The following is a 23292-nucleotide window of genomic DNA, read 5'->3' on the forward strand; positions in this document are numbered from 1 at the left end:
CTTACATATTAAAATTATCTGTGTAGAAAACTTTTTATAAAGTTCTTTTAAAAGGTTTTACATCATGAGAACTTCAAAAATATTAAGTGATACCAAGTATACTCTTTGACCACAATGCTTTAAAATTAAAAGTCAACTGCAAAAGGCAATAGAACAAAACACAAGTATGTGGAGATTAAACAAGCTACTAAATAACAACTGGATAAAAAAAGGAATAAATAAGTTTTCAGCTGGTGGCTGTGCCTTTCCCCCTTCTGGTACCCCTATAATTCGGATGTTGGAGCATTTAAAGATGTCCTGGAGGTTCCTATGACTCTCCTCATAAGAGAGGAGAGGAAAAACATCATTTCTCTCCGACTGAGAGTCTACATGAGCCAGGGCTTCTTTGAATTCTTGCTTCTTGACTCTTTTCTGTTTGGCCATTATTTGCTTTCTTCTGGTCCACTCCATTGATTTGAGTCCCAGTTTCCTTTTCATTGCTATTGGTGCCCTGTGCAATTCCATTCATTTCAATTAGTTTCGCCTTCATATATTTGTCTAATTTGTGGGTATAATCAACCAGTTCTGTGAGGATCCTGATGACCAGTGTTTTAAACTGTGCATCTGAGAGTTTTGCTATTTCTTCATCGCTTAGATCTATAGGCTCTGAGGCTTTGAGATCTTCCTGCACCATTTTTGGTCTGTTCGTGCCCTTTAAGTGTGAGAAGCGGCTCCTTGGACTCCCAGGTCGCTGGGTTGTGACGCTGTATGTGGGGGCGTGGTCAGAGCGGGGAAGGAGAGAATCCTAGAAGCAGCAAGAGCTAAGGGGACAGTCACCTACAAAGGAGTCCCCATCAGACTGTCAGTGGATTTCTCAAAAGAGACCTTACAGGCAAGAAGGAGCTGGAAAGAGGTATTCCAAGTCATGAAAACCAAAGACCTACAACCAAGATTGCTCTATCCAGCAAAACTTTCATTTAGAATGGAAGGACAGATAAAGTGCTTCTCAGATAAGATTAAATTCAAGGAGTTCATCATCACCAAGCCCTTATTATATGAAATGTTAAAGGGACTTATCGAAGAAAAAGAAGTTAAAGAAACATGAACAGTGAAAGGACAACAAACTCACAGTTATTAACAACCACACCTAAAATGAAAGCAAACTAAAAGGACAGCTAGATCAGGAGTGGAAACATAGAAATGAAGATCTCAAGGAGGGTTAGCAACAGGGGAGTGGGAGGAGGAGAAGAGGGGAGAAGGTATAGAAAATAAGTAGCATAGACAGTAGATATAAAATAGAAGGGGGGGGCAAGAATAGCATGGGAAATATAGAATCTAAAGGACTTGATACACATGGTCATAAACTAAAGGGGGGTATTGGTGGGGATGGGGGGGTAGGGTGGAGGGGAATGAAGGGGAGGAATAGAACAACTGTAACAGCATAATCAATAAAAAAATTTTAAAAAAAGGAATAAAAAGTGAGATCAAAAGATATATAAAAACAAGTGAGAATGACAACACAAAACTCATGCGATGCAACAAAAGTGGTACTAAAAAAAAAATGGGGAGTTTACACCATTACGAGCCTGTATCAAAAAATCCCAATTAAACACCTAACAGTGCATCTTAGAACTAGAAACAGAAGAACAAAACAAGCTAAAATCAGCAAAAGAAAGGAAATGGTAAAAATGAAAGCAGCCCTGTCCAGGTGTCTCAGTTTGTTAGAGTGTCGTTCTGTACACCAAAGGGTTATGGAATCGAATCCAGATCAGGGCAAACACCTAGCTTGTGGGTTCAATCCCCAGTAACCTATAGATGTTTCTCCCTCACATCAATGTTTTTATCTCTTTCTACCCCTACTCTATAATCAATAGGACTATCCTCAAGTGAGGATGGAAAGAATAAAAAATAAAAATAAAAAAAGTAGAGAATTAAATGAAATAGAAAGAAAAAAACTATACAAAAGATTAATGGAGGAGCCCTGGTTAGTGTTCCTCAGTGGACTGAGTGCCAGCCTATGAACCAAAGGGTCGCTGGTTCGATTCTCAGTCAGGGCACTTGCCTGGGTTGCAGGCCAGGTCCCCAGTAAGGGATGCGTGAGATGCAACCACACATTGATGTTTCTCTCCCTCTCTTTCTCCCGTCTAAAAATAAAATAAATAAAATCTTTTTAAAAATAATACAACAAAGAGCTGATTCTTTCAGGAGACCAATAAAATTGACAAACCTCTGTCTACACTTAGTAAGGAAGAAAAGAAAAAAGACTCAAAATCAAAAATGAAAGAGAAGTTACCACAGACTCTATAGGAATACAAAGGATTATACACGAATATCATGAAAGACTGTATGACACCAAATTCAATAACCTAGAATAAATAGGTAAGTTCCAGAAAATATATAACTTTCCTAAACTGAATCATGAAGATATGGAACATCTAAACAGACCAATCAGCAGTGAGGAAATTGAAACCATCATAAAAAACTTCCACGAAAGTTAAAAGTCAAGGACCACAGGGCTTCACTATTGGATTCTATCAAACATTCAAAGATGACTGGAAATATATCCTTTTCAAACTCTTCCAAAAATATGAAGAAGAAGCAATACTTCCTAACATATTTTATGAGGCCAACATAACCCTACTACCAAAACCTGGTAAGGGTAACACACACACAAAAAAACTACGGACAAGTACATCTGATGAATACAGATGCAAAAATCCTAAACAAAATAACAGCAAATCAAATACAACAATACATTAAAAAGATAATAATACATCACTGATAAAGTGAGGTTATTCCAGGGCACAAGGATGGTTCAACATCTTCAAATTAATCAATGTGTATACCACCTTAACAAAACAAAGGATAAAAATTATACAGGATACAACATCCATTGATTATTAAAAACACTTAATAACATGGGTACAGAAGAAAAGTACTTCAACATAATAAAGGCCATGTATGACAAACCCCCAGCTAATATATTCAATGGTGAAAAAGAGAGAGATTTTTTCTAGGCTCAAGAACAAGACAGGGATGTCCACTCTCACCACTATTATTCTACACAGTACTACTGGAAGTTCTAGCCAGGGCAATCAGGCACAAGAAAGAAATAAAAGGCATCCAAATTGGGAATGAAAAAGTATACTTGTCACTTTTTCTAGATGACATGAATCTTTATATAGAAAACCCTAAGTCTCCAACAAAAAACTATCAGAAACAATAAACCAAAACAATAAAGTTGTAAGATACAAAATAAATGAAAATCCACTGCATTCCTTGGCTTCGGCGAGTGAGAACCCAGGCCTCCTGGTTATGGGCGACAACAAGAGTTATAGCAAGATGGTGATAACAGAGCCGTGTCTTGTTTTCAGCTCCCACAAGGAAAAGTTGTGCAAGAACTTGACAACCTTCCATAGTGCAAGGTGGAGCAGAAGAGAGCAGCCAAGGAGATCAGGCAGCGATTCAAGTAGGAGCAGAAGAAGCTCTGGGAGGAGGGCCACCAGAAGCACTTGCAGAGGCCAGCAGAGAGAAAAGGTGCTGAATGAAGCAAACTGGTCCGGCTGGTGACAGCAAAGTCAAGAATCAGTTCAGGGCAACCAACCCAACTGCACAGTCCTGTGATCACCATCAGCAACCTGGACTGCCCCACCTGAGCAAAGGACTGGGATGAGTCTGAGGAGGACGTGGCATCTATGGAGAAGCCAGCCAAAGCCTTCCCCAGGAAGTCCAGGGGACCCCTGCTATACCAGTAGATCTCCTCTCTCAGGGCATCTGCATTCGTACTGCACACAGTTGCAAGAGAATCAAGAGGAAACATCTCTGACAGGCCCAGGACTTCACCCAGAAGCTCTGACTACCACTAATATGAGCAAGACCCAGTGTTGCCAGCTGACTCGAAAGCCCACAGGCTGCTTAGAGTGAGCCTGAGGGGATCTGTCCTGTCTCTGATAGGCTGTCTGCTTAATGCAGTCTGCACAGACACCTAGGTTTTTACCCAAGATGCAGTGGGCAGCTGAGAACTAGCCTCCCTCAGGAGGAAGCTTCAGGGCCAAATTAGGAGCATCTTCTTAAATGTATATGCCCTACTGGACCTTCATTAGATTTGTTGGGGAAAAAATTCATCGCCATCTGCTTATACTATCATCAAAATTTCAGAACCCTACCCCCCTGAGAAAAAACCCTTTTCTAAATGCAACAAAAAGAATAAAATGCCTAGGAATAAACTTAACAAAGGATGTGAAGGACCTATACCCTAAAAAACTACAAGACATCAAGAGAGACTGAACAAGACACACAAAAAAATGGAAAGATATTTCATGTTCATGAACTAGAAGAATAAACATAGTCACAAAGGCCATATTAACCAAAGCAATATACAGATTTAAATGCAATTCCTATCAAAATCCCAAAAGCATTTTTTAAAGAAATAGAACAAAAAAAAAATCACCAGATCTGGAGGGGCTCAAAAAAGACCCTAAAAAGCCAATGCAATCCTGAGGAAAAAAAAAACAAAGATGGTTGTGTCACACTTCCTGACCTCAAATTATACTATCATACAAAGCAACAATAATCAAAACAGCACTGTACTGGCACAAAAACAGACACAGAGACCAACGGAACATAACTGAGAGCCCCAAAATAAACCCACACATATATGGGCAAATAATTTTCGACAGAGGAGCCAAAAACATATAACGGAGAAAAGAAAGCCTCTTCAATAAATGGGGCTGGGAAAATTAGAAAGCCACATGCAAAAGAATGAAACCACACTACTATTTTTTCCCATACATACAAATTAACTCAAAATGAATCAAATACCTAAATATAAGACCTGAAACAACAAATTACAGGAAAAAAACCCATAGGAACCAAAGTTATCAACCTTAGTCTTAGAAGATTTTAAGAATTTTATCCCAAAGGCAAGGGAAGTACAAAAAAAAATAATAAATGAATAGAATTATATTGAACTAAAAGCTTCCACAGAGCAAAAGAAACCACCAACAAAACAAAAAGGTAACCAACCAAATGGGCAAAGACAGCAGCAAACAATAACTCTGACACTGGATTAATATACAAAGTATATAAAGAACTACTCCAATTCAACAACAAAAAACAAAAAATCCAATTAAACAGACACTTATCCCAAAAAGACATACAAATGACCAAGAGATACATGAAAAGATGCTCAACCTCAGTAGGTATTAAAAGAAATGCCAATCAAAACTACAATGAGATACCACCTCACACCTGTTAGAATGGTTACCATCAACAAGGCAAGTAATAACAATTATTAGAGAGGCTGTGGAGAAAAAGGAACCATCAATTACTGTTCATGGGAATGTAAACTGGTTTGGCAACTACGGGAAACAGTATAGAGGTTCCTCAAAAAAATGAACAGGAGAATTACCTTACGACCCGGCAACCCCTCTTCTACCCAAATAATTTGAAAGCATTTATTCTCAAGCATATATGCACATGTATGTTCACTGCAGCACTGTCAAGGTGACTAAGACATGGAAACAACCAAAGTGTCCCTCAATAGATGACTGGATAAAGATATAGTATAGATAAATAATAGAATATAACTCTGGCATACAAAAAGATGAAATGGATGGACCTTAAGGATATCATGCCAGTGATATAAGTTAGAAAAAGTAAAAAACCAGATGATTTTACTCATACGTGGATATAAAACTGAAAACAACATATGAACAAACAAGACAAACAAACAAAAACTCATAGATACAGACAAATAGCATTGTAGTTACCAGAAGAAAAAGGGGTGTAGAGAAGGGTAGAGGGGTTAAGTTATAGTTACAGAAGATTTGACTTTGGGTGGTGGGCACACCATGCAATGTACAGATGATGTGTCACAGAACTGTACACCTGAAACATACCCAATTTTATTAATCAATGTCACCCCATTAAATTTAATAAAATATTAAAAAGAAGAGAAAAAACAGTATTTGAACTTCCCTATGAAATAAATCCATGTAAAAGTGGTCAGAACATCTGGCAAACAAAGAGTGAAAAATGTCATAAGTTGTACAGAAAAGTTAATAACTCAGCAAAATTACAACAGAAACACAAAAATCATTCAATATTAAGGTAGAAGAACTCTCGGGAGCACGTTTGGTTTTAACCTCTAGTATTCAATCTAGACTAGCATTGTTGAATAGAATTTTCTGCAATGATAGAAATATCCTGTAATCTGCACTGTCTAATGACAGCTACTTAGCTACATGTTACTACTGAGAACTTGACATGTGCAAATATGATGAAAAAAATCAAACTTTATTTTTTGATTTTTTTAAATTTATTTTTTAAATTGTTGTTCAAGTACACTTTTCTTTTACTCCCATCCCAGCCCACCCACCCACCCAGCCCTCCCCGGTCCCTCCCATTTCCATCCCCTCCCTAGTTTTTGTCCCTGTGTCCTTTATACTTGTTCCTGTAAATCCTTCCCCTTTTCCCCTGAAATTCCCTCCCGTCTTCCCTTTGGACACTGTCAGCCTGTTCTCTATTTCAGTGTCTTTGGTTATATTTTGATTGATTGATTGCTTTGTTGTTTAGGTTCATGTTAAAGGTGAGATCATATGGTATTTGTCTGTCACCACCTGGCTTACTTCACTCAGCATAATGCTTTCCAGTTCCATCCACACTGCTGCAAAGGGTAGGAGGAGCTTCTTTCTTTCTGCTGCATAGAATTCCATTGTGCAAATGTACCATAGGTTTTGGACCCATTCATTTACTGATGGGCACCTAGGTTGCTTCCACCACCTGGCTATTGTAATTTGTGCTGCTATGAACATTGGGGTTCATAGGTTCTTTTGGATTGGTGTTTCAGGGTTCTTAGGATATAATCCTAGCAGTGATATTGCCGGGTCAAAAAGGCAAATTCATTTTTAGTTTTCTGAGGAAATTCCATACTGTTTTCCATAGTGGTTGTGCCAGTCTGCAATCCCACCAACAGTGCACTAGGGTTCCCTTTACGCCACAACCTCTCCAACACTTGTTGTTTGTTGCTTTGTTTATGATGGCCATTCTGACCAGTGTGAAGTGGTATCTCATTATGGTTTTAATTTGCATCTCTCTGATAGCTAGCGATACTGGGCATCTTTTTTTTTTTTACAGATTAATGTATGGTTGCCTCTCGTGAGTCCTCCGCTGTAGGTATCTTTTCATATGTCTATGGACCCTCTCTATGTTCTCCTTGCAGAAGCATCTGTTCAAGTCTTTTGCCCAGTTTTTAATTGGGTTGCTTGCCTTCGTAGAGTAGAGTCATGTGAGTCCTTTGTATATTTTGGAGATTAAACCCTTTTCTGAGGTATCACTGGCAACAATGTTTTCCTATATGGTTAGTTTTCTTTTTAGTTTAATACTGTTTTCTTTAGCTGTGCAGAAGCTTTTTATTTTGATGAGGTCCCATTTGTTGATTCTTTCCTCTATGTCCCTTGTTCTAGGAGACATAATAGTAAAAATGTTGCTGTGTGAAATATCTGAGATTTTCCTGCCTATGTTCTCCTCTAGGACTTTAATGGTGTTGCAGCTTATATTTAGGTCTTTTATCCACTTTGAATTTATTTTTTTATATGGTGTAAGTTGGTGCTCTAGTTTCATTTTTTTGCACGTAGCTGTCCAGTTCTCCCAACACCATTTGTTGAAGAGGCTATCTTTACTCCATTTTATGTTGCTGCCCCCTTTGACGAATATTAATTGACCGTAGAGACTTGGGTTTATTTACTGGCTCTCTGTTCTGTTCCACTGGTCCATGTGTCTGTTTTTATGCCAGTACCAGGCTGTTTTGATTACAGTGGCCTTGTAATTCAGGTATTGTGATCCCTCCTACTTTGCTCTTCTTTCTCTAAATTGCAGCTGCTATTTGGGGTTGTTTATGTTTCCATATAAATTTTTGAAGCATTTGTTCTATATCTGTGAAGTATGCCATTGGTACTTTAATAGGTATTGCATTCAATCTGTAAATTGCTTTGGGTAGTATGGACATTTTAATGATGTGAAATCAAACTTTAAATTTTATTGTTTTAATTCATTCAAACTGAAGTAGCTACAAATAGCTAGTGTTTATATCAGGGCATATCTAGAATGCTAAAATACCCAAACAAATGATACTATGAGATAGAAGTGTTCACATTTTACATATATGTAGATCTCAAGACAAATGCAATCGGAACTCATAATTCAAAAGGTTAAAACTAAAACTAGTTAAAAAAATTACTCAGAATAAAAACAATAGAAATACGAAATTACCGAAGATAAAAATCAAAACATGAGTAGAAAAAGTTTCCCTGAAGTACAATAGTATAATAACCAAAATGCAAATTAACATAAATAAAAATGTTTTTTTAAGTAAAACAGTGCTAGAACATGTTTACACATGTATGTATATAAACACACACATAGCCCTGGCTGGTGTGGCTCAACTGGCTGGAGCATCCTTCTATAAAATGGAGGCCACAAGTTCCATTCTTAGATGTGGCACATGCCTAAATTGCAGGTTCAGCCCCCCTAGGGGTGTGTATAACAAGTGACTGATCAATGTTTCTGTCTCATTGATGTTTCTCTCTCTGTCTTCCTCCTTCCACTCTAAGCATGTCCTCAGGTGAGCATGAAAAAATAAACACACACATACACACATATATACATATATAAACACACATACTTGAATGATGTTTAAAATCAGACAATTTTTTTTATTTAAATAAGGTTGAAAAGAATAAAAAAGAAAAAATAAGAAGTTGCAGCAACAGCCTTGTATGCCTGGCTCTAAAGAATTCCTGCTACTTTTAGGCAGCAGAAAGTTAACCCCTTTTAAGCAACAGAATAACATAATCATGTGTGGGTTTAGAAGAATCAGTCTGAGGGCGCACGGGGGCAGAAGTAGCTACGGCTGCATCAGCTGTTAGAGCTGGAGAGCGGTGGGGCGGAGCTGCCATGGAGCATCAATGCTGGCTGCCATTGGAGGCCAATCCAGAGGTCACCAACTAGTTTCTTAAACAATTAGGTCTACATCCTAACTGGCAATTTGTTGATGTATATGGAATGGATCCTGAACTCCTTAGCATGGTCCCAAGACCAGTATGTGCAGTGTTACTTTTCTTCCCCATTACAGAAAAGTATGAAACATTCAGAACAGAAGAGGAAGAAAAAATTAAATGTCAGGGACAAGATGTTACATCATCAGTGTATTTCATAAAGCAAACGATAAGCAATGCCTATGGAACAACTGGACTGATCCATGCTATTGCCACAATAAAGACAAGATGCACTTTGAATGTGCATCGACCTTGGGAAGATTCCTGGAGGAGTCTGTGCCAATGAGCCCTGAAGAATGAGCCAGATACTCATGAGACCAGTACCCATGAAGGTCAGACTGAGGCACCAAGTATAGATGAAAAAGTAGATCTTCATTTTATTGCATTAGTTCACATGGATGGGCATCTCTATGAATTAGATGGACAGAAGCCATTTCCAATTAACCATGGTGAAACAAGTGATAAAACATTATTAAAGGATGCCACAGAAGTTTGCAAGAAGTTTATGGAATGTGACCTTGATAAATTGAGATTCAATGCAATTGCTCTTTCTGCTGCATAGTTGGTCAATAATGGAAACACCAGATACTGTATTATTTGCAACAAAAATTCAATTTCTGCTGCCATACCCTAACTCAAATTTTTTATATTTTCATTAATTTGACTGATTAAACTTCATGTGATTAAAAAAGAAAAGAAAAATTCCGGCAGAGGTATAGAGGATGGATAAAGTGGGAGTAGTTTAAGGTGAGACTATTATAAGCTCTTTTGTGGTTAGATGGGAAAAGATGAGAGTCTGAACTAAATGATGAGAGTCTTAGTCCATTGTGGGTATACCAACAACAAAAATTTATAAAATACAAATAACACACGTCATTAAAATTAGTACTCTGACTTCAGTCAAGATAGTGGTGTGGGGAGAGAAGCCTTATAACAACAGACAGATGGAAGAAACTACTTCACCACAATGTGACAGGTAGGGTGTGCAGAGGAGATGCAAGAGGGCTAGCTGGGTTTCCACAGGCAGCAGCTGATGTACCAGAGGGATATTTCAGTGACAGGGGGTTCCCCCTGAGAAGTGTAGGGCCTAAACCTCAAAATGGGCTTCCCAGTCTACAGCACCAGAGCCAGAAAGGAACCCAGATAACATCCAGCTATGAAAGCAGCAGGATTTCTATCTGACAGAGAGAGATGGCAGGGGAGGCAGAGAGCCTCTTAAAGGGCCAAGGCACATAATTTCATTTGCAGCCACTTGCCCTGGCCTCCAACAAAGGGAGGGCAGAGTGGACTAGATACATTTGAGGAAAGTCTGAGGTTCGTGGCTCTTGGAGAAAAGTGAAGGAACAGCCACCAGGATCCCTGTGCTGTCACTCCCCATATTGCAGGAGCCATCTCTCTCAGGCAGAGCACTCCTTACCAAGTGGCATCAGCCTGAGGGAAGCAATACCACAGACTGCAGGAATTACTCTGTCCTACCCTGTGGTGCTTAAGCCTGGCTGCTGAGTATAGGCTGACTCAATCAAAAACTGATCAGTTTAACATCTAAGGTAGAAAATACAAAGAACCAGCCAAAATGGGAAGATAAAGAAACAACCTCCAAATGAAAAAATAAGTGAATTCTCCGGAAGAACTAGATGAAATGGAGGCAAGCTATTCATCAGGCAGTTCAGAGTAATGATTATAAGAATACACAACAGCATGAAAAAAGATATAGAAACCACAAGAAATAAAGAATGCAACATCTGAGGTAAATAACATTTGCAGGTAGAATAAACAGTAATATAGATGAAGCGCAGGATAAAATCAAAGTTTTGGAAGGCAAGGTAGGAAAAAGCACCCAGGCTGAGCAGCAAAAGGAAAAAAAAATTTTTAAATGAGGAGAGCTTAAGAAACATTTTGGATAACATTAAGCACACCAACATCCACATCATGGGAATACCAGAAGAACAGAGTGAACAAGGAATCCAGAACCTACATGAAGAAATATAATGACCAAAACGTCCCTAATTTGGTGAAGGAAAAAAATCACAAGTTCAGGAAACTCAAGAGAGTCCCAAACGAGTTGGACCCAATGATGCCTACATTAAGTGTCCATTATAATTAAAATGAGAAGGCTTAAAGACAAGGAGACAGTCCTAAAAGCTCCAAGAGAAAAGCAGGAACTTACCTACAAGGGAGCACCAATTAAACTGGCATCTGATTACTCAACAAATATTTTAGTCTAGAAGGGAGTGGCGTGAAATATTCAGGCTCTGAAAAAGCAAGGACCTACAACCAAGGCTACTTAACCCAGCAAGGCTATCATTTGAAATTGAAGGAGAAATAAGGAGTGTCCCAGACAAGAGAAAGTTAAAGGAGTTTGTTAACACTAAACCAGTACTGCAACAAATGTTAAAGGGCTGGCTTTAAGAATTAGAAGGAAATGAGAGAAAAAAAAAATGGAGGAAACCAGTCAAACAATAAAATGGCACTAAATATGAGCATATCAATAATCACCTTAAATGTAAATGGCTTCAATGCTCTGACCAAATGACAGAAGGTAGCTGTGTGTATTAGAAAAGATACATATAGACTAAAAGTGTTGGTAAAAGGTATTTCACGCAAATGGAAATTTTTTAAAAAGCAGAGGTAGCAGTATTTACATCTGACAAAACAGATTTTAAACAAGGCTTTAGTGAGAGACAAAGGAGGACACTATTTAATGATAAAGGGAAGAATTTAACAAGAGGATATAACCCTAGTAAACATTTACGCACCTAATACACGAGCATATAAATATGTGAAGCAAATCTTCACGGACATAAAGGAAGAAACTGTGAGAAATACAGTCCTAACTGGGGATTTTAACGCCCCATTGATTTCAATGGATAGATCTACCAGGCAGAAAATCCAACAATGAGATAGCAGGTGCAAAGAAGACACTAGATAAAATGGATTTAATTGATATCTTCAGAGCATTTCACCCCAAAGCAGCAGAATATATATACTTTTCAAGTGTATACGGAACATTTTCTAGGATACACCACATGTTAGGACACAAAACAAGTCTCAATAAATTTAAGGAGATTGAAATCATATCAAGCATCTTCCCTGACAACAATGCTGTGAAACTAGAAACCAACAACAAGAAGAACACCGAAAAATATGCAAAGACATGGAAGCTAAATAACGTTATGAAACAATGAATGGTTCAACAAGAGCAAGGAAGAAATCAAAAGCAAGCCTAAGAGGGAAATTCATAGCATTATAGGACTATCTCAAAAACAAGAAAAAGCTCAAATAAACAATCTAATTCCAAATTAAAGGAACTTGAAAAACAACAATAAATAAAGCCCAAAGTGAGTAGAAGGAAGGAAATACTAAAGATTAGAGCAAAACTAAAAGAAATAGAGTCTAAGAAATATTATACAAAAGAATCAATGAATCCAAGAACTGGTTCTTTGAAAAGATAAACTAGATTGACAAACATTTAATGAGACTCTTCAGGATAAAAAGAAAAAGGACCAAAATAAATTAAATCAGAAATGAAAGAGGAGAAATAACAATTGACACCAAAGAAATACAAAAGACTGTTAAGAAAATATTAAGTACACTTACAGGCCAACAAACTGGACAACCTAGATGAAATGCATAAATTCCTAGAAACCTACAATCTTCCAAAAATAAATCAGAAAGAATCAGAGAACCCGAACAGACAGATTACACCTAATGAAACTGAAGCAGTAATTAAAAAACTCCCAACATCCTAGACTGGGTGGCTTCACAGGTGATTTTTACCAAACATTCCAAGAACTAACACATCTCCTTCTAAAACTATTTCATAAAATTCAAGAGGGAAGGCCCCCAAACTCATTTAATAAGACTAGCATTACCCTACTTCCAAAACCAGATAAATTATATATGGTTTTGAAAAGACAAAAAATTATATGCCGATATCCCTGAAGAACACAGATGCTAAAATCCTCACCAAAATATTAGCAAACCAAATGCAGCAATGTATCAAAAAAATCATATACCACGATCAACTGGGAGTTATTCAGGGAATGCAAGGGTGGTACAATATTTGCAAATCAATACATTTAATTCACCACATAAACAAAAGGAAGAATAAAAACCACATGATCATATCAATAGATGCACAAAAAACTTTTGATAAAATCCAGCACCAATCAATGACAACAACTTTCAGCAAAGTGGGAACAGAGGAAATATACTTAAACATAATAAAGGCCATATATGACAAAACCCACTGCCAGCATCATACTCAATGGGCAAAAACAACAGCGTTTCCCTTAAGACTGGGAACAAGACAGGGATTTCCACTTTCACTTCTCTTATTCAACAGAATACTGGAAGTCCTAGCCATACCAATCAGACAAGAAGAAATAAAAGGCATCCAAATTGGAAAGGAAGAAGTAAAACTGTCTTTATTTGCAGATGACAAGATACTGTACATAGAGAACCCCAAAGAGTCATCCAATAAACTACTAAACTGAAAAATGAATTAGCAAAGCAGGATACAAAGTTAATATCCAGAAATAAGTTGCATTTTATATGCAAATAATGGAACAGAAAGGGAAATTAAGAAAACATACCCATTCACAACTGCGTTAAAAAGAAGAAAATACCTAGGAATAAACCTAAGCAAGGATATAAAAGACCTGTACATGGAAAATTATAAGACACTGAAGAAGACACAAATAAGTGGAAGCACATACCATGTTCATGGAGTGGAAAAATTAACAGTATTAAAATGTCCATACTACCCAAGCTATCTATAGATTCAATGCAATTCCTATCAAGATTCCAATTTCGTATTTCACAAAACTAAAACAAATCTTTCAAAAACTTATACAGAACCACAAAAAGACCCGTGTATCAACAGCGATCCTGAGAAAGAACAACAAAGTTGGAATCATGCTACTTAATATCAAACTATACTATGAGACCGTAGTAATCAAAACAGCCTTGTAGTGGCATAAAAACAAACATATAGATCAATGGAACAGAATAGAGAGCCCAGGAATAAGCCTACGCCTTTATAGTTAATTAATATTCAACAGAGGAAGCAGGTACATAAAGACTGACTTAAGTGTTAGATGGGATATTATAAAGATCCTAGCAGAAAATATAGGCAGCAAAATCTCCGACACTGTATACCGAATTTTTTAAATCAGATGTATGTCTTCAGGCAAGGAAAACAAAAGAAAAAGTAAAAAATGGGACTACATCAAACTAAAAAGTTTTGTACTGCAAAATGGACAATCCAAAGAATGGGAGAACATATTTCCCTGATACATCTCATAAGGGGTTAATATACAAAATTTATGAAATTCTTACAAACCTCAACACCAAAAAAGCAAACAACTATATGAATAGTCAATAGACATATGATAAGATGCTCAATATCACTAATCATCACAGAAAAGCAAATTGAAACCACACTGAGATACCATCTCACACTTGTCAGGCCATCATTAATAAACAAACATTGCAAGCAATACTCTGTGGCAGATGACCAAAACTGTCTGGCACAATTTGAGCTTGCTATAGCAACAGAGTCTAACCTATTCCGGCATTCTCTCCTCCATGAGACAAGCCTTTATACAGATGTAGACAGTGTAAATAAATAAACAAACCAGTGCTAGTGTGGATGTGGAGAAAGGGGAACACTTCCGCACTGTTGGTGGGAATGCAGACTGGTGAAGCGACTGTGGAAAGCAGTATGTAGTTACCTTAAAAAATTAAAAAAGGATATGCTTTTTGACCTAGCAATCCCACTTCTGGAAATATATCCAAAGGAACCCAGAACACTCATTTGAAAGCATCTCTATGTTCACTGTAGTGTAATTTACAATCGCCAAGATATGGAAGCAGATCAAATGTCCATTTCTAGATTAGTGGATAAAACAACTAGGGGATGTTCACATACTGGAATTCTACTCAGGTGTTAAAAAGGAGAAAATTTTACCCTTTGCAACAGTATGGATAGACCTGGAAACATTATGCTAAGTAAAATAAGTCAGTCAGAGGAAGAAAAAACCCACATGATTTCACTCATATGTAGAATTTAATGAAGAAACCAAACTAACAAGCAAAACATAGACAAACTCACAGACAAAAATTAGTAACAGCTAGTGGGGCGGGGGCTTAGGAGGTGGAGGGACTACGCATAAAGCAAAAGGACTCATGAACATTGACAAAAGTGTTGTGATTACTGGTGTCGTGGGAGTATAAGGGGATTAAATAGTAACAGGAAGAAAATACACACAAAAAAGGTGGTGGCACAGGTAAACCTAGCTTGTGTCCTTACACAACCACATCAAACTTACAATCGAAACAGAACAACTATCAGTCAGAACCATCAGAAATCAAGTTGAATGGAAATCTGACAATTACAGACTTAAAGAAGCCATATCCACCAAGATTGGCAGAAGGGACAGACATGTAGAATGGGCTGGTCCCACATCCACATGTGGTGGATGAAAATTCAGGAGAAATATCTTAGGAGTGAGTAGTCCTAGCCTCACATCAACCCCTACAGCCCAGGGTTCACATGCCAGGAAAATAACTCCTCAGAATTTCTGGTTGCAAAAACCAGCAGTGACTTAATCAATGGAAGAAACTTCTGGAGTCCCAAGCAGTTCCCCTTAAAGAACTCATAAATGGACTTATTCCCTTTGAGCTCCAGCACTGCGGTAGCAGCTTGAAAGGTACCAGTGGCACACAGGGAGGTACTAAAGTGTCTAATATCTAGGTGAAAGCTGGGATACAGCTTTCTCCTGGACAGCAAGTGGGGCAGAGACCACTGTCCCTTTTCTGAACCCTTCCCCCACAAAGCCAGAGCCTGCAGACAGGTGCCCTATCTGAGACCCCATCAAGCTGGCTAACATGGTATGTACTGCCCTGGAGACCACCTGAAACTCTATTCCACCCAACACAGGCAGGCTGCCAAAATAAGGAGATGAAGAAACATGATCCAAATGACGGAACAGATCAAAACTCCAGAAAAAGAACTAAACAGAAGGCAGATAAGCAATCTATTAAGTGCAGACTTCAAAACACTGCTTATAAGGATGTTCAAAGTATTTAGTGAGAACCTCAACAGAATAAAATAAAATCCAGTCAGAAAAAAAGGATACACCAATAGAAATGAAGAACAGTTTACAAGGACACAACAGTAGAATGGATTAATACAAGAATCATATCAATGAACTGGAACATAAGAAAACAAAAAATGGACTTCCAGCCAAGATGGAGGCATAAGTATACACACTATGCCTTCTCACACAACCAAAATTTAGAAACAAACAAAAAAAAAACAACCAGTACTGACAGAAAATTGAACCGTATGAAAGTCTGACAACCAAGGAGTTAAAATACACATGTTCATCCAGACTGGTAGGAGGGGTGGAATTGGGCAACTGGGAGGGGAGGGGTAATGGCGAAAAAAGCAGTGGCTGGAAGACCCAGGGCAAGGGGAGGCAGCGGGCGGATGCAGCCAGGTGGTGGACTGTGGAGGGGCGCAGGGGCACAAGGCAGCTGGTGGACCAGGTGGTCCCACATTCGAGCACAGATAAACCAGGCGAAACTGGAGAGCGAGACAGACCCCACAACCCAGGACTTCAGCAGCAGGAAATAAAGCCTCAAAACACAAACTGCAAACATCTGTGGGGGTTGAGGTGCGTGGGGAGACTCCCAGCCTCACAGGGGAGTTTGTCGCAGAGACCCACAGGGTCCTAGAATGTACACAAGCCCACTCACATGAAAATCAGCACCAAAGGGCCCAATCTGTAGGGGGAAGCATCAGAAGCGACTGAAATCTGGCAGAGTGTGGAGCAAGCACCACTGTTCCCTCAGATCCCTGTCCCACATATAGAATCACAACACAGCGATGTGGGTTGACCTGCCATGGCCAACACCTAAGGCTCCACCCCTCACTACGTAACAGGTGCATCAAGACAGGAAAAAAAATGGCCCAAACAAAAAAACAGAAAAAGCTCTAGAAAAAATACAACTAAGTGATGAAGAGACAGCCAGCCTATCAGATGCACAGTTCAAACCACTGGTGATCAGGATGCTCACAGAACTGGTTGAATTTGGTCACAAATTAAATGAAAAAATGAAGGCTATGCTTAGTGAAATAAAGGAAAATGTACAGGGAAACAATAGTGAGGGAAAGAAAACTGGGACTCAAATCAAGGGAGTGGACCAGAAGGAAGAAAGAAAGAAAAAAACAAACAGAAAAGAATGAAGAAACAAGAATTCAAAATAATGAGGAGAGGCTTAGGAACCTCCAGGACATCTTTAAATGTTCCAACATCCAAATTATAGAAGGACCAGAAGGGGAAGAGGAAAAGCAACAAGTGGAAAAGTTATCTGAACAAATAATAAAGGAGAACTTCCCCAATCTGGAAATGGAAATAGACTTCCAGGAAGTCCAGGAAGCTCAGAGAGTCCCAAAGAAGTTGGACCCAAGAAAAGACACACCAAAGCACATCATAATTACATTACCCAAGATTAAAATGAAGGAGAGAATCCTACAAGCAGCAAGAGATAAGGGGACAGTCGCCTACAAAGGAGTTCCCATCAGGCTGTCAGCTGATTTCTCAAAAGGGACCTTACAGGCAAGAAGGGGCTGGAAAGAGGCATTCCAAGTCATGAAATCTAAAGACCTACAACCAAGATTGCTCTATGCAGCAAAGCTTTCATTTAGAATGGAAGGGCAGATAAAGTGCTTCTCAGATAAGACCAAATTCAAGGAGTTCATCATCACCAAGCCCTTATTATATGAAATGTTAAAGGGACTTATCTAAGAAAAGGAAGATAAAAATATGTATAGTAAAATGACAGCAAATTTACGGTTATGAACAACCATACCTAAAACAAAAACAAAAACTAAGCAAACAGCTAGAACAGGAACAGAACCACAGAAATGGAGATCACATGGAGGGTTAGCAACAGGGGAGTGGGAGAAGGAGAGAGGGGGGAAAGGTTCAGAGACTAAGTAGCATAGATGGTAGGTAGAAAATAGGCAGGGGGAGGGCAAGAATAGTATGGGAAATGTAGAAGTTAAAGAACTTGTAAGTATGACACATGGACATGACCTAAAGGTGAGGAATGTGGGTGGGAGGAGGTGTGCAGGGTGAAGGGGAGTGAAGTGGGAAAATGGGACGACTGTAATAGCATAATCAATAAAATATATTAGAAAACAAAAAACAACCAATCAGAACTACAAGAAGAAAAAAGAAATACAAAAAAGCGAGGATAGTGTACACAGCCTCTGGGCAACTTCAACCATTCCAACATTAGCATCTTAGGGGTACCAGAAGAAGAAAAGAAAGAACAAGAAATTGGAAATTGATTTGTAAAAATAATGAAAGAATGGTACCCTAATTGTATGAAAGAAATAGACACAGCAGTCCAGAAACCACGGAGTCCCAAAAAAAGATGAATGCCAAGACACATCACAATTAAAATGCCAAAGGTTAAAGATGAAGACAAATTTTAAAAGCAGCACGAGAAAAGAAGTTAGTTACCTATAGAGGACTTCCCAGCAGACTGTCAGCTGGTTTCTGAAAAGACACTTTTGCAGGCTAAAAGGCACTGGCAAGAAATATTCAAAGTTATGAAAAAAGACCTACCTACAGTCAAGATTGTTCTACCCAGCAAAGCTATCATTTAGAATCAAAGGGCAGATAAAGATCTTCCCAGACAAGAGTTCATCATCACAAAATCATTATATGAAATGTTAGAGACACTTATTTCAGAAAAAGATGAAAACTGCAAATAAAATAGCAATAAATACATATATATCAACAATTGAATCTAAAAAACAAACTAAGCAAACAAGAAGACCAGAGACAGAATCATGGATGCAGAGAGCATTCTGATGGTGCCAGATGGGTGTGGGCATATAGGTGAGGAGGGGAGGGGATCAAGAAGTACAAATCGGATGTAAAGTATAGTACAGGAAATGGAGTAGCCAAAGAACTATACGCATGACCCATGGACATGAACAATGTTGTAAGGATTACCTCAGGGGAGCAGGGGGAGCTGGTTGGAGAGGGACAAAGGGGAAGAAATTGGGACTATAACAGCATAATCAATTAAGTGTAATAATAAAAGAACCAAATGAAATAAATGAAATGAAATAACATAAAAGTACCCTGAGATGCTCTTATAAGCTCCGCCATCTGATCTTTGTGTTGTTGTAGTTGTCTTCGAAGATCCTTCAATCCTTCAAGTCTTGTCAATGGAAGTGCATCATAAACACTTACTGAAAGAAAATGGTTAATTTCCTAAAAGGGAAAAATAAATTAAAAATGAAATTGCTATTGATGTGTACTGCTTAAGCCTGTGAAATAAAAGTTTTTAAAAATTACTGCCTTTTACAGATACTAGTTCATCTCATTATTACTACCAAACAACTTAGAAGTAAATTATTTCTTCCATCTGAAATCCTACAATGTTTTAATTTAAATTCTAATAGACTGTCTCATGATAACATACCATATTTTGCCACGTATAATTTGCTCCCGTGTCTAATGCACCCCACATTTTGGGCCCAAACTTTCAGAAAAAAATATCTTTTGTTTTAACTTTTTAATTAATTAATTAATTAATTAATTTACATTTAGAAACAAAACTGATTATCATATTCCAGAATATTATTTTGCATTCAAATAGTTATTGCTTTCTAAGTTGCACATTTAATTCATAAGCATAAATAAGAGAATTTCAAGACATTTATATAGATATAGAATTAGTACTACCCATGTATAATGTGCATCCTGAATTTCCCCTTAAAAATATGAGCAAAGAATTGGGCATTATACATGGCAAAATACGGTAGTTACATTTTAAGAAAGATATAAGATACTCAATTAGAGAGAAAAGCTTAAATTCCTATTAGTTTAAATCTTAATATACTAACCTATATTTTCATATTGATACTTAGGAAAATACACATACAATTTTTAAATTATAATAAGGTTTATGAGGCAAAATATACCTGAAAATAATTTTGAAGTTTATAAAGGTTAAAAGAACTAAAACTTGAAAAACTCTTTAAAGATTAAATATCTCTAATTCAAATATTAAACTATACCTGAAAGTAATTTTGAGATATTAATGGATGTTATGCATATGAAAATCAAGCATATATTATATCACTTCTCTTCAATACTTAAACTCAAATATTTACCAAGAAACTGATATTTATTCTTTTACTGCAATGCAGGAGGATATATTAAGATTCAGTTTTTTTATTTAAGAGCATTGATTTCATGCTATCTTTTCATCATAATTTTTTTTAAATCTTTGTTTTTCACATTGAGAGCATTAGAGATAATCAAAAGGTACTACTGCCTAGCCTTTCTAATACAACATAGTAAGATACTGGAATCATTATTACCTCCATGAGTGAAAAGGGTCCTCTACTGTATTTGATTTTCTGCTGAGTAATACGTAGATCCTTAAAGATAACATGATCAGGAAAAGGATCTAAAAGTTTAATTGTGATATAGAGGTTTTCATTATCCTTGTTATCTATCACTAAGTATTTCAATAAGTCCAATACCTAAATATGATCAAAATAAAAATAAATTAAAGGGGAGAAATGTCTTAATTATATTTTGAAGTATAATAACCCAACCCATTGTAATAAATAACTCCAATAACTTAATTCAGACAAAATATTCCAATTATTTCTAAGGTAGCCAGCTATTACTGTTTCCATGCTTTCAAATAATTCAACAAAAAGTTAAAAGTGCTTCTACAGGATAAGCTCTGAGGTATAAAAATGCTAATATTACCGAAACATGTAAGTAGCATCTCACATACCATCATAGTGGTGAAAACTGCTATCCATAGCTTTTACTACCTCTACACTTAATGCATAAGACAGAAACTGTAATGGTATTTATTAGATCAAAATTGCTTTGCGTTCAGTGATAAAATAGTTACAAAAATTAATTCACTGAGAATGTTTTTCCAATCATTTTTCAAAAAATATTTTCACTAGCCCTGGCTGGGTGCCTCAGTTGGTTAAAGTGTCTTCTGGACACCAAAAATACTTTCAAATCTGACTCCGAGTTAGAGCACAATCCTAGATTGTGACTTTGATCCCCAGTTGGGGTGGATAGAAGAAGCAACAGATCGTTGTTCCTCTGAATTCAATAATCAGCCCTGGCTGGTGTGGCTCCATGGCCAGTGCCTGGGAACCAAAAGGTAACTAGTGCAATTCCAAGTCAGGGAATGTGCTTGGGTTGTGGGCCAGGTCTCTGCTCGAGGGCGTGCAAGAAGCAACCTATTGTATCTCTTGCACATCAATGTTTCTCTCCTCTCCTTCTCCCTCTCTCTAAATATAAATTTTAAAATATTAAAAAAATAAATATATCCTCAAGTGAAGATTAAAATATATATGTACATTTTCACTAAGATTACAAATCTATACCAAGTAAACATACAACACTCAGTTCCTTCCAAGATTACTTTATACACGTATTTCAAATATCATTTTGAAGATGATTACAAAATTACCTGTTCGTGAACCTCCATGTGTTCATGCACAAGAGGTATAAGTGTACCAACAATCACATGAAGATGATTTTCTAAAGCATCCTTACAGTAAGTTACTGCTGTGCGGCAAACCTGGCTTAATAGGTCACAGCAAAGGGAAAAGCTACGTAATGATACATCCATAAAACGAGAAGGCCTAATATAGAAAAAAAACCCAGTTACATCCTAGGAAATATTTTGACATACACTTATTTGAATGTCATTTTTACTCAGCAACTTTAACTCTGATGTGACTTGACATAAAAGTCACTTTCACATCCAGTTCCTTGAAGGTAATAAAGGGAAGTGGCATCAGCAAAATGGTGCAGTACAAAGCTCCAATTTCCCTGGCAGGAAACATTAAAGAAGAGAATTATGAGTTTCTTTCAGTTTTGTGTTTTTGTTTATTTTTCAGATCCCACATATAACTGGAATCATACTGTATTTGTGCTTCTCAATCTGACTTATTTCACTTAGCATAATACTCTTTAAATTCATCCATGTTGTCACAAATGGCAAGGTTTCATTTTTCATATGGCTCATATTCCAGTGTGTGTTTGTGTGTGTGCACCACACCATCCATCCACTTGTTTATCAATGAAACTGAAGTTGCCTTTGTATCTTGACTATTGTAAATAATGCTGCAATAAACATAGGGGTGCATATATCTTTGTGAATTAGTGTTTTGGATTTCTTCAGATAAATATCTATAAGTGGAATTGCTTTGTTATGATAGTTTTATTTGGAAATTTTGGAAGAACCTCCATACTGTACTGTTTTGCGTAGTAGCTGCACCACTTTACAACCCCACCAAGCAGAACTAAACTCATAAATACAGAGAACAAATTGATGGTTGTCAGATGGAAGGGGGCACTGAGGAAGGGGTGAAAAAGTTGAAAGGGATTAGGAAGTAGAGATTGCCATTATAAACAGAGTCACAGGGGTTAAGGTACAGCACAGAAAAATATAATCAGTAATATTACAGTAAATGTATATGGTGTCAGATGGGTGCTGGATTTATCACGGTGACCTCTGTAAGACGTATAAATGTTTAATCATCTTAAATGTTTTATGTTGTACTACATAAAACAATATAATATTGTATGTCAACTATAATTTAAAAATAAATTTTAAACATGTTTAATATAGAATGAAGGAGCTCTGCAGCTTGTCATGAAAAGATCGCCAAGAATAGTATAAAACAAAAATCATTTGTTGTAATAGTAAATATTTTTAAAAAATAACTGTCAGTATGTTTTTGGCTTTGTAAACAAAGTTTACAGCAATCAAGCAAACACATAAAAATATGCAAATTAAAAACTAGGAAAGCTCTATGGTGATTCACTTGCCCTTGCACTATCCCCCGCCCTTGGCTGTAGTCATGAAAACTGCATTCCCCTATTCCCTATGTGGGATCCTGGCCCTTAGATCTGGAGAAAGCAGAGCAGACCGTATGTGCTATTTATTGTGTATGTCTGTTCTAAACCTATCTGAGAGCCACCTGAAGGCTGGAAAAACTGCAGATATTACTTGAAGCCAACAACCCACAGCTGCCTGATGCAAGACATTATTGTCCAGTCATACAACAGACAGCCTAATACCTAGGAGGAAATGCAGGGGAGAAAGCTTCCTTGGGAAATTGGAGTATTCAAAGTCACCAACATATTTGGAGTATTCAAAGTCACCAACCTATTCA

The 23292-nt window shown here is 37.4% G+C and overlaps 1 protein-coding gene, 1 non-coding gene and 1 pseudogene across 6 annotated transcripts in view; 2 read left to right on the forward strand and 1 right to left on the reverse strand.

Moving 5' to 3' along the window:
• Nucleotides 1–23292, reverse strand: part of ATM (ATM serine/threonine kinase) — a 170611-nt gene that overhangs the window by 63362 nt on the left and 83957 nt on the right. For 4 of the 5 annotated variants that reach the window (XM_053670385.1, XM_053670384.1, XM_053670387.1 and 1 more), the window contains 3 exons: nucleotides 21579–21753; nucleotides 20452–20616; nucleotides 19204–19336 (listed from right to left, as the gene is read on the reverse strand). In XM_053670385.1, the coding sequence (XP_053526360.1) occupies nucleotides 19204–19336; nucleotides 20452–20616; nucleotides 21579–21753 (473 nt within the window). Of the gene's footprint in view, nucleotides 1–19203; nucleotides 19337–20451; nucleotides 20617–21578; nucleotides 21754–21781; nucleotides 21944–23292 lie in introns of those variants that run through there. The other variant, XM_053670388.1, reaches the window with a different exon arrangement.
• LOC119059252 (ubiquitin carboxyl-terminal hydrolase isozyme L3-like) lies at nucleotides 8935–9597 on the forward strand (annotated as a pseudogene).
• On the forward strand, nucleotides 14531–14656 carry LOC119059266 (small nucleolar RNA SNORA28). The gene has a single exon (XR_005084387.2). It is a non-coding gene; the product is annotated as a small nucleolar RNA SNORA28 (small nucleolar RNA).

The sequence above is a fragment of the Artibeus jamaicensis genome, unplaced genomic scaffold, assembly GCF_021234435.1.
Source record: "Artibeus jamaicensis isolate MK-2021 breed Jamaican fruit bat unplaced genomic scaffold, CSHL_Jam_final contig_585, whole genome shotgun sequence".
Taxonomy (NCBI): domain Eukaryota; kingdom Metazoa; phylum Chordata; class Mammalia; order Chiroptera; family Phyllostomidae; genus Artibeus; species Artibeus jamaicensis.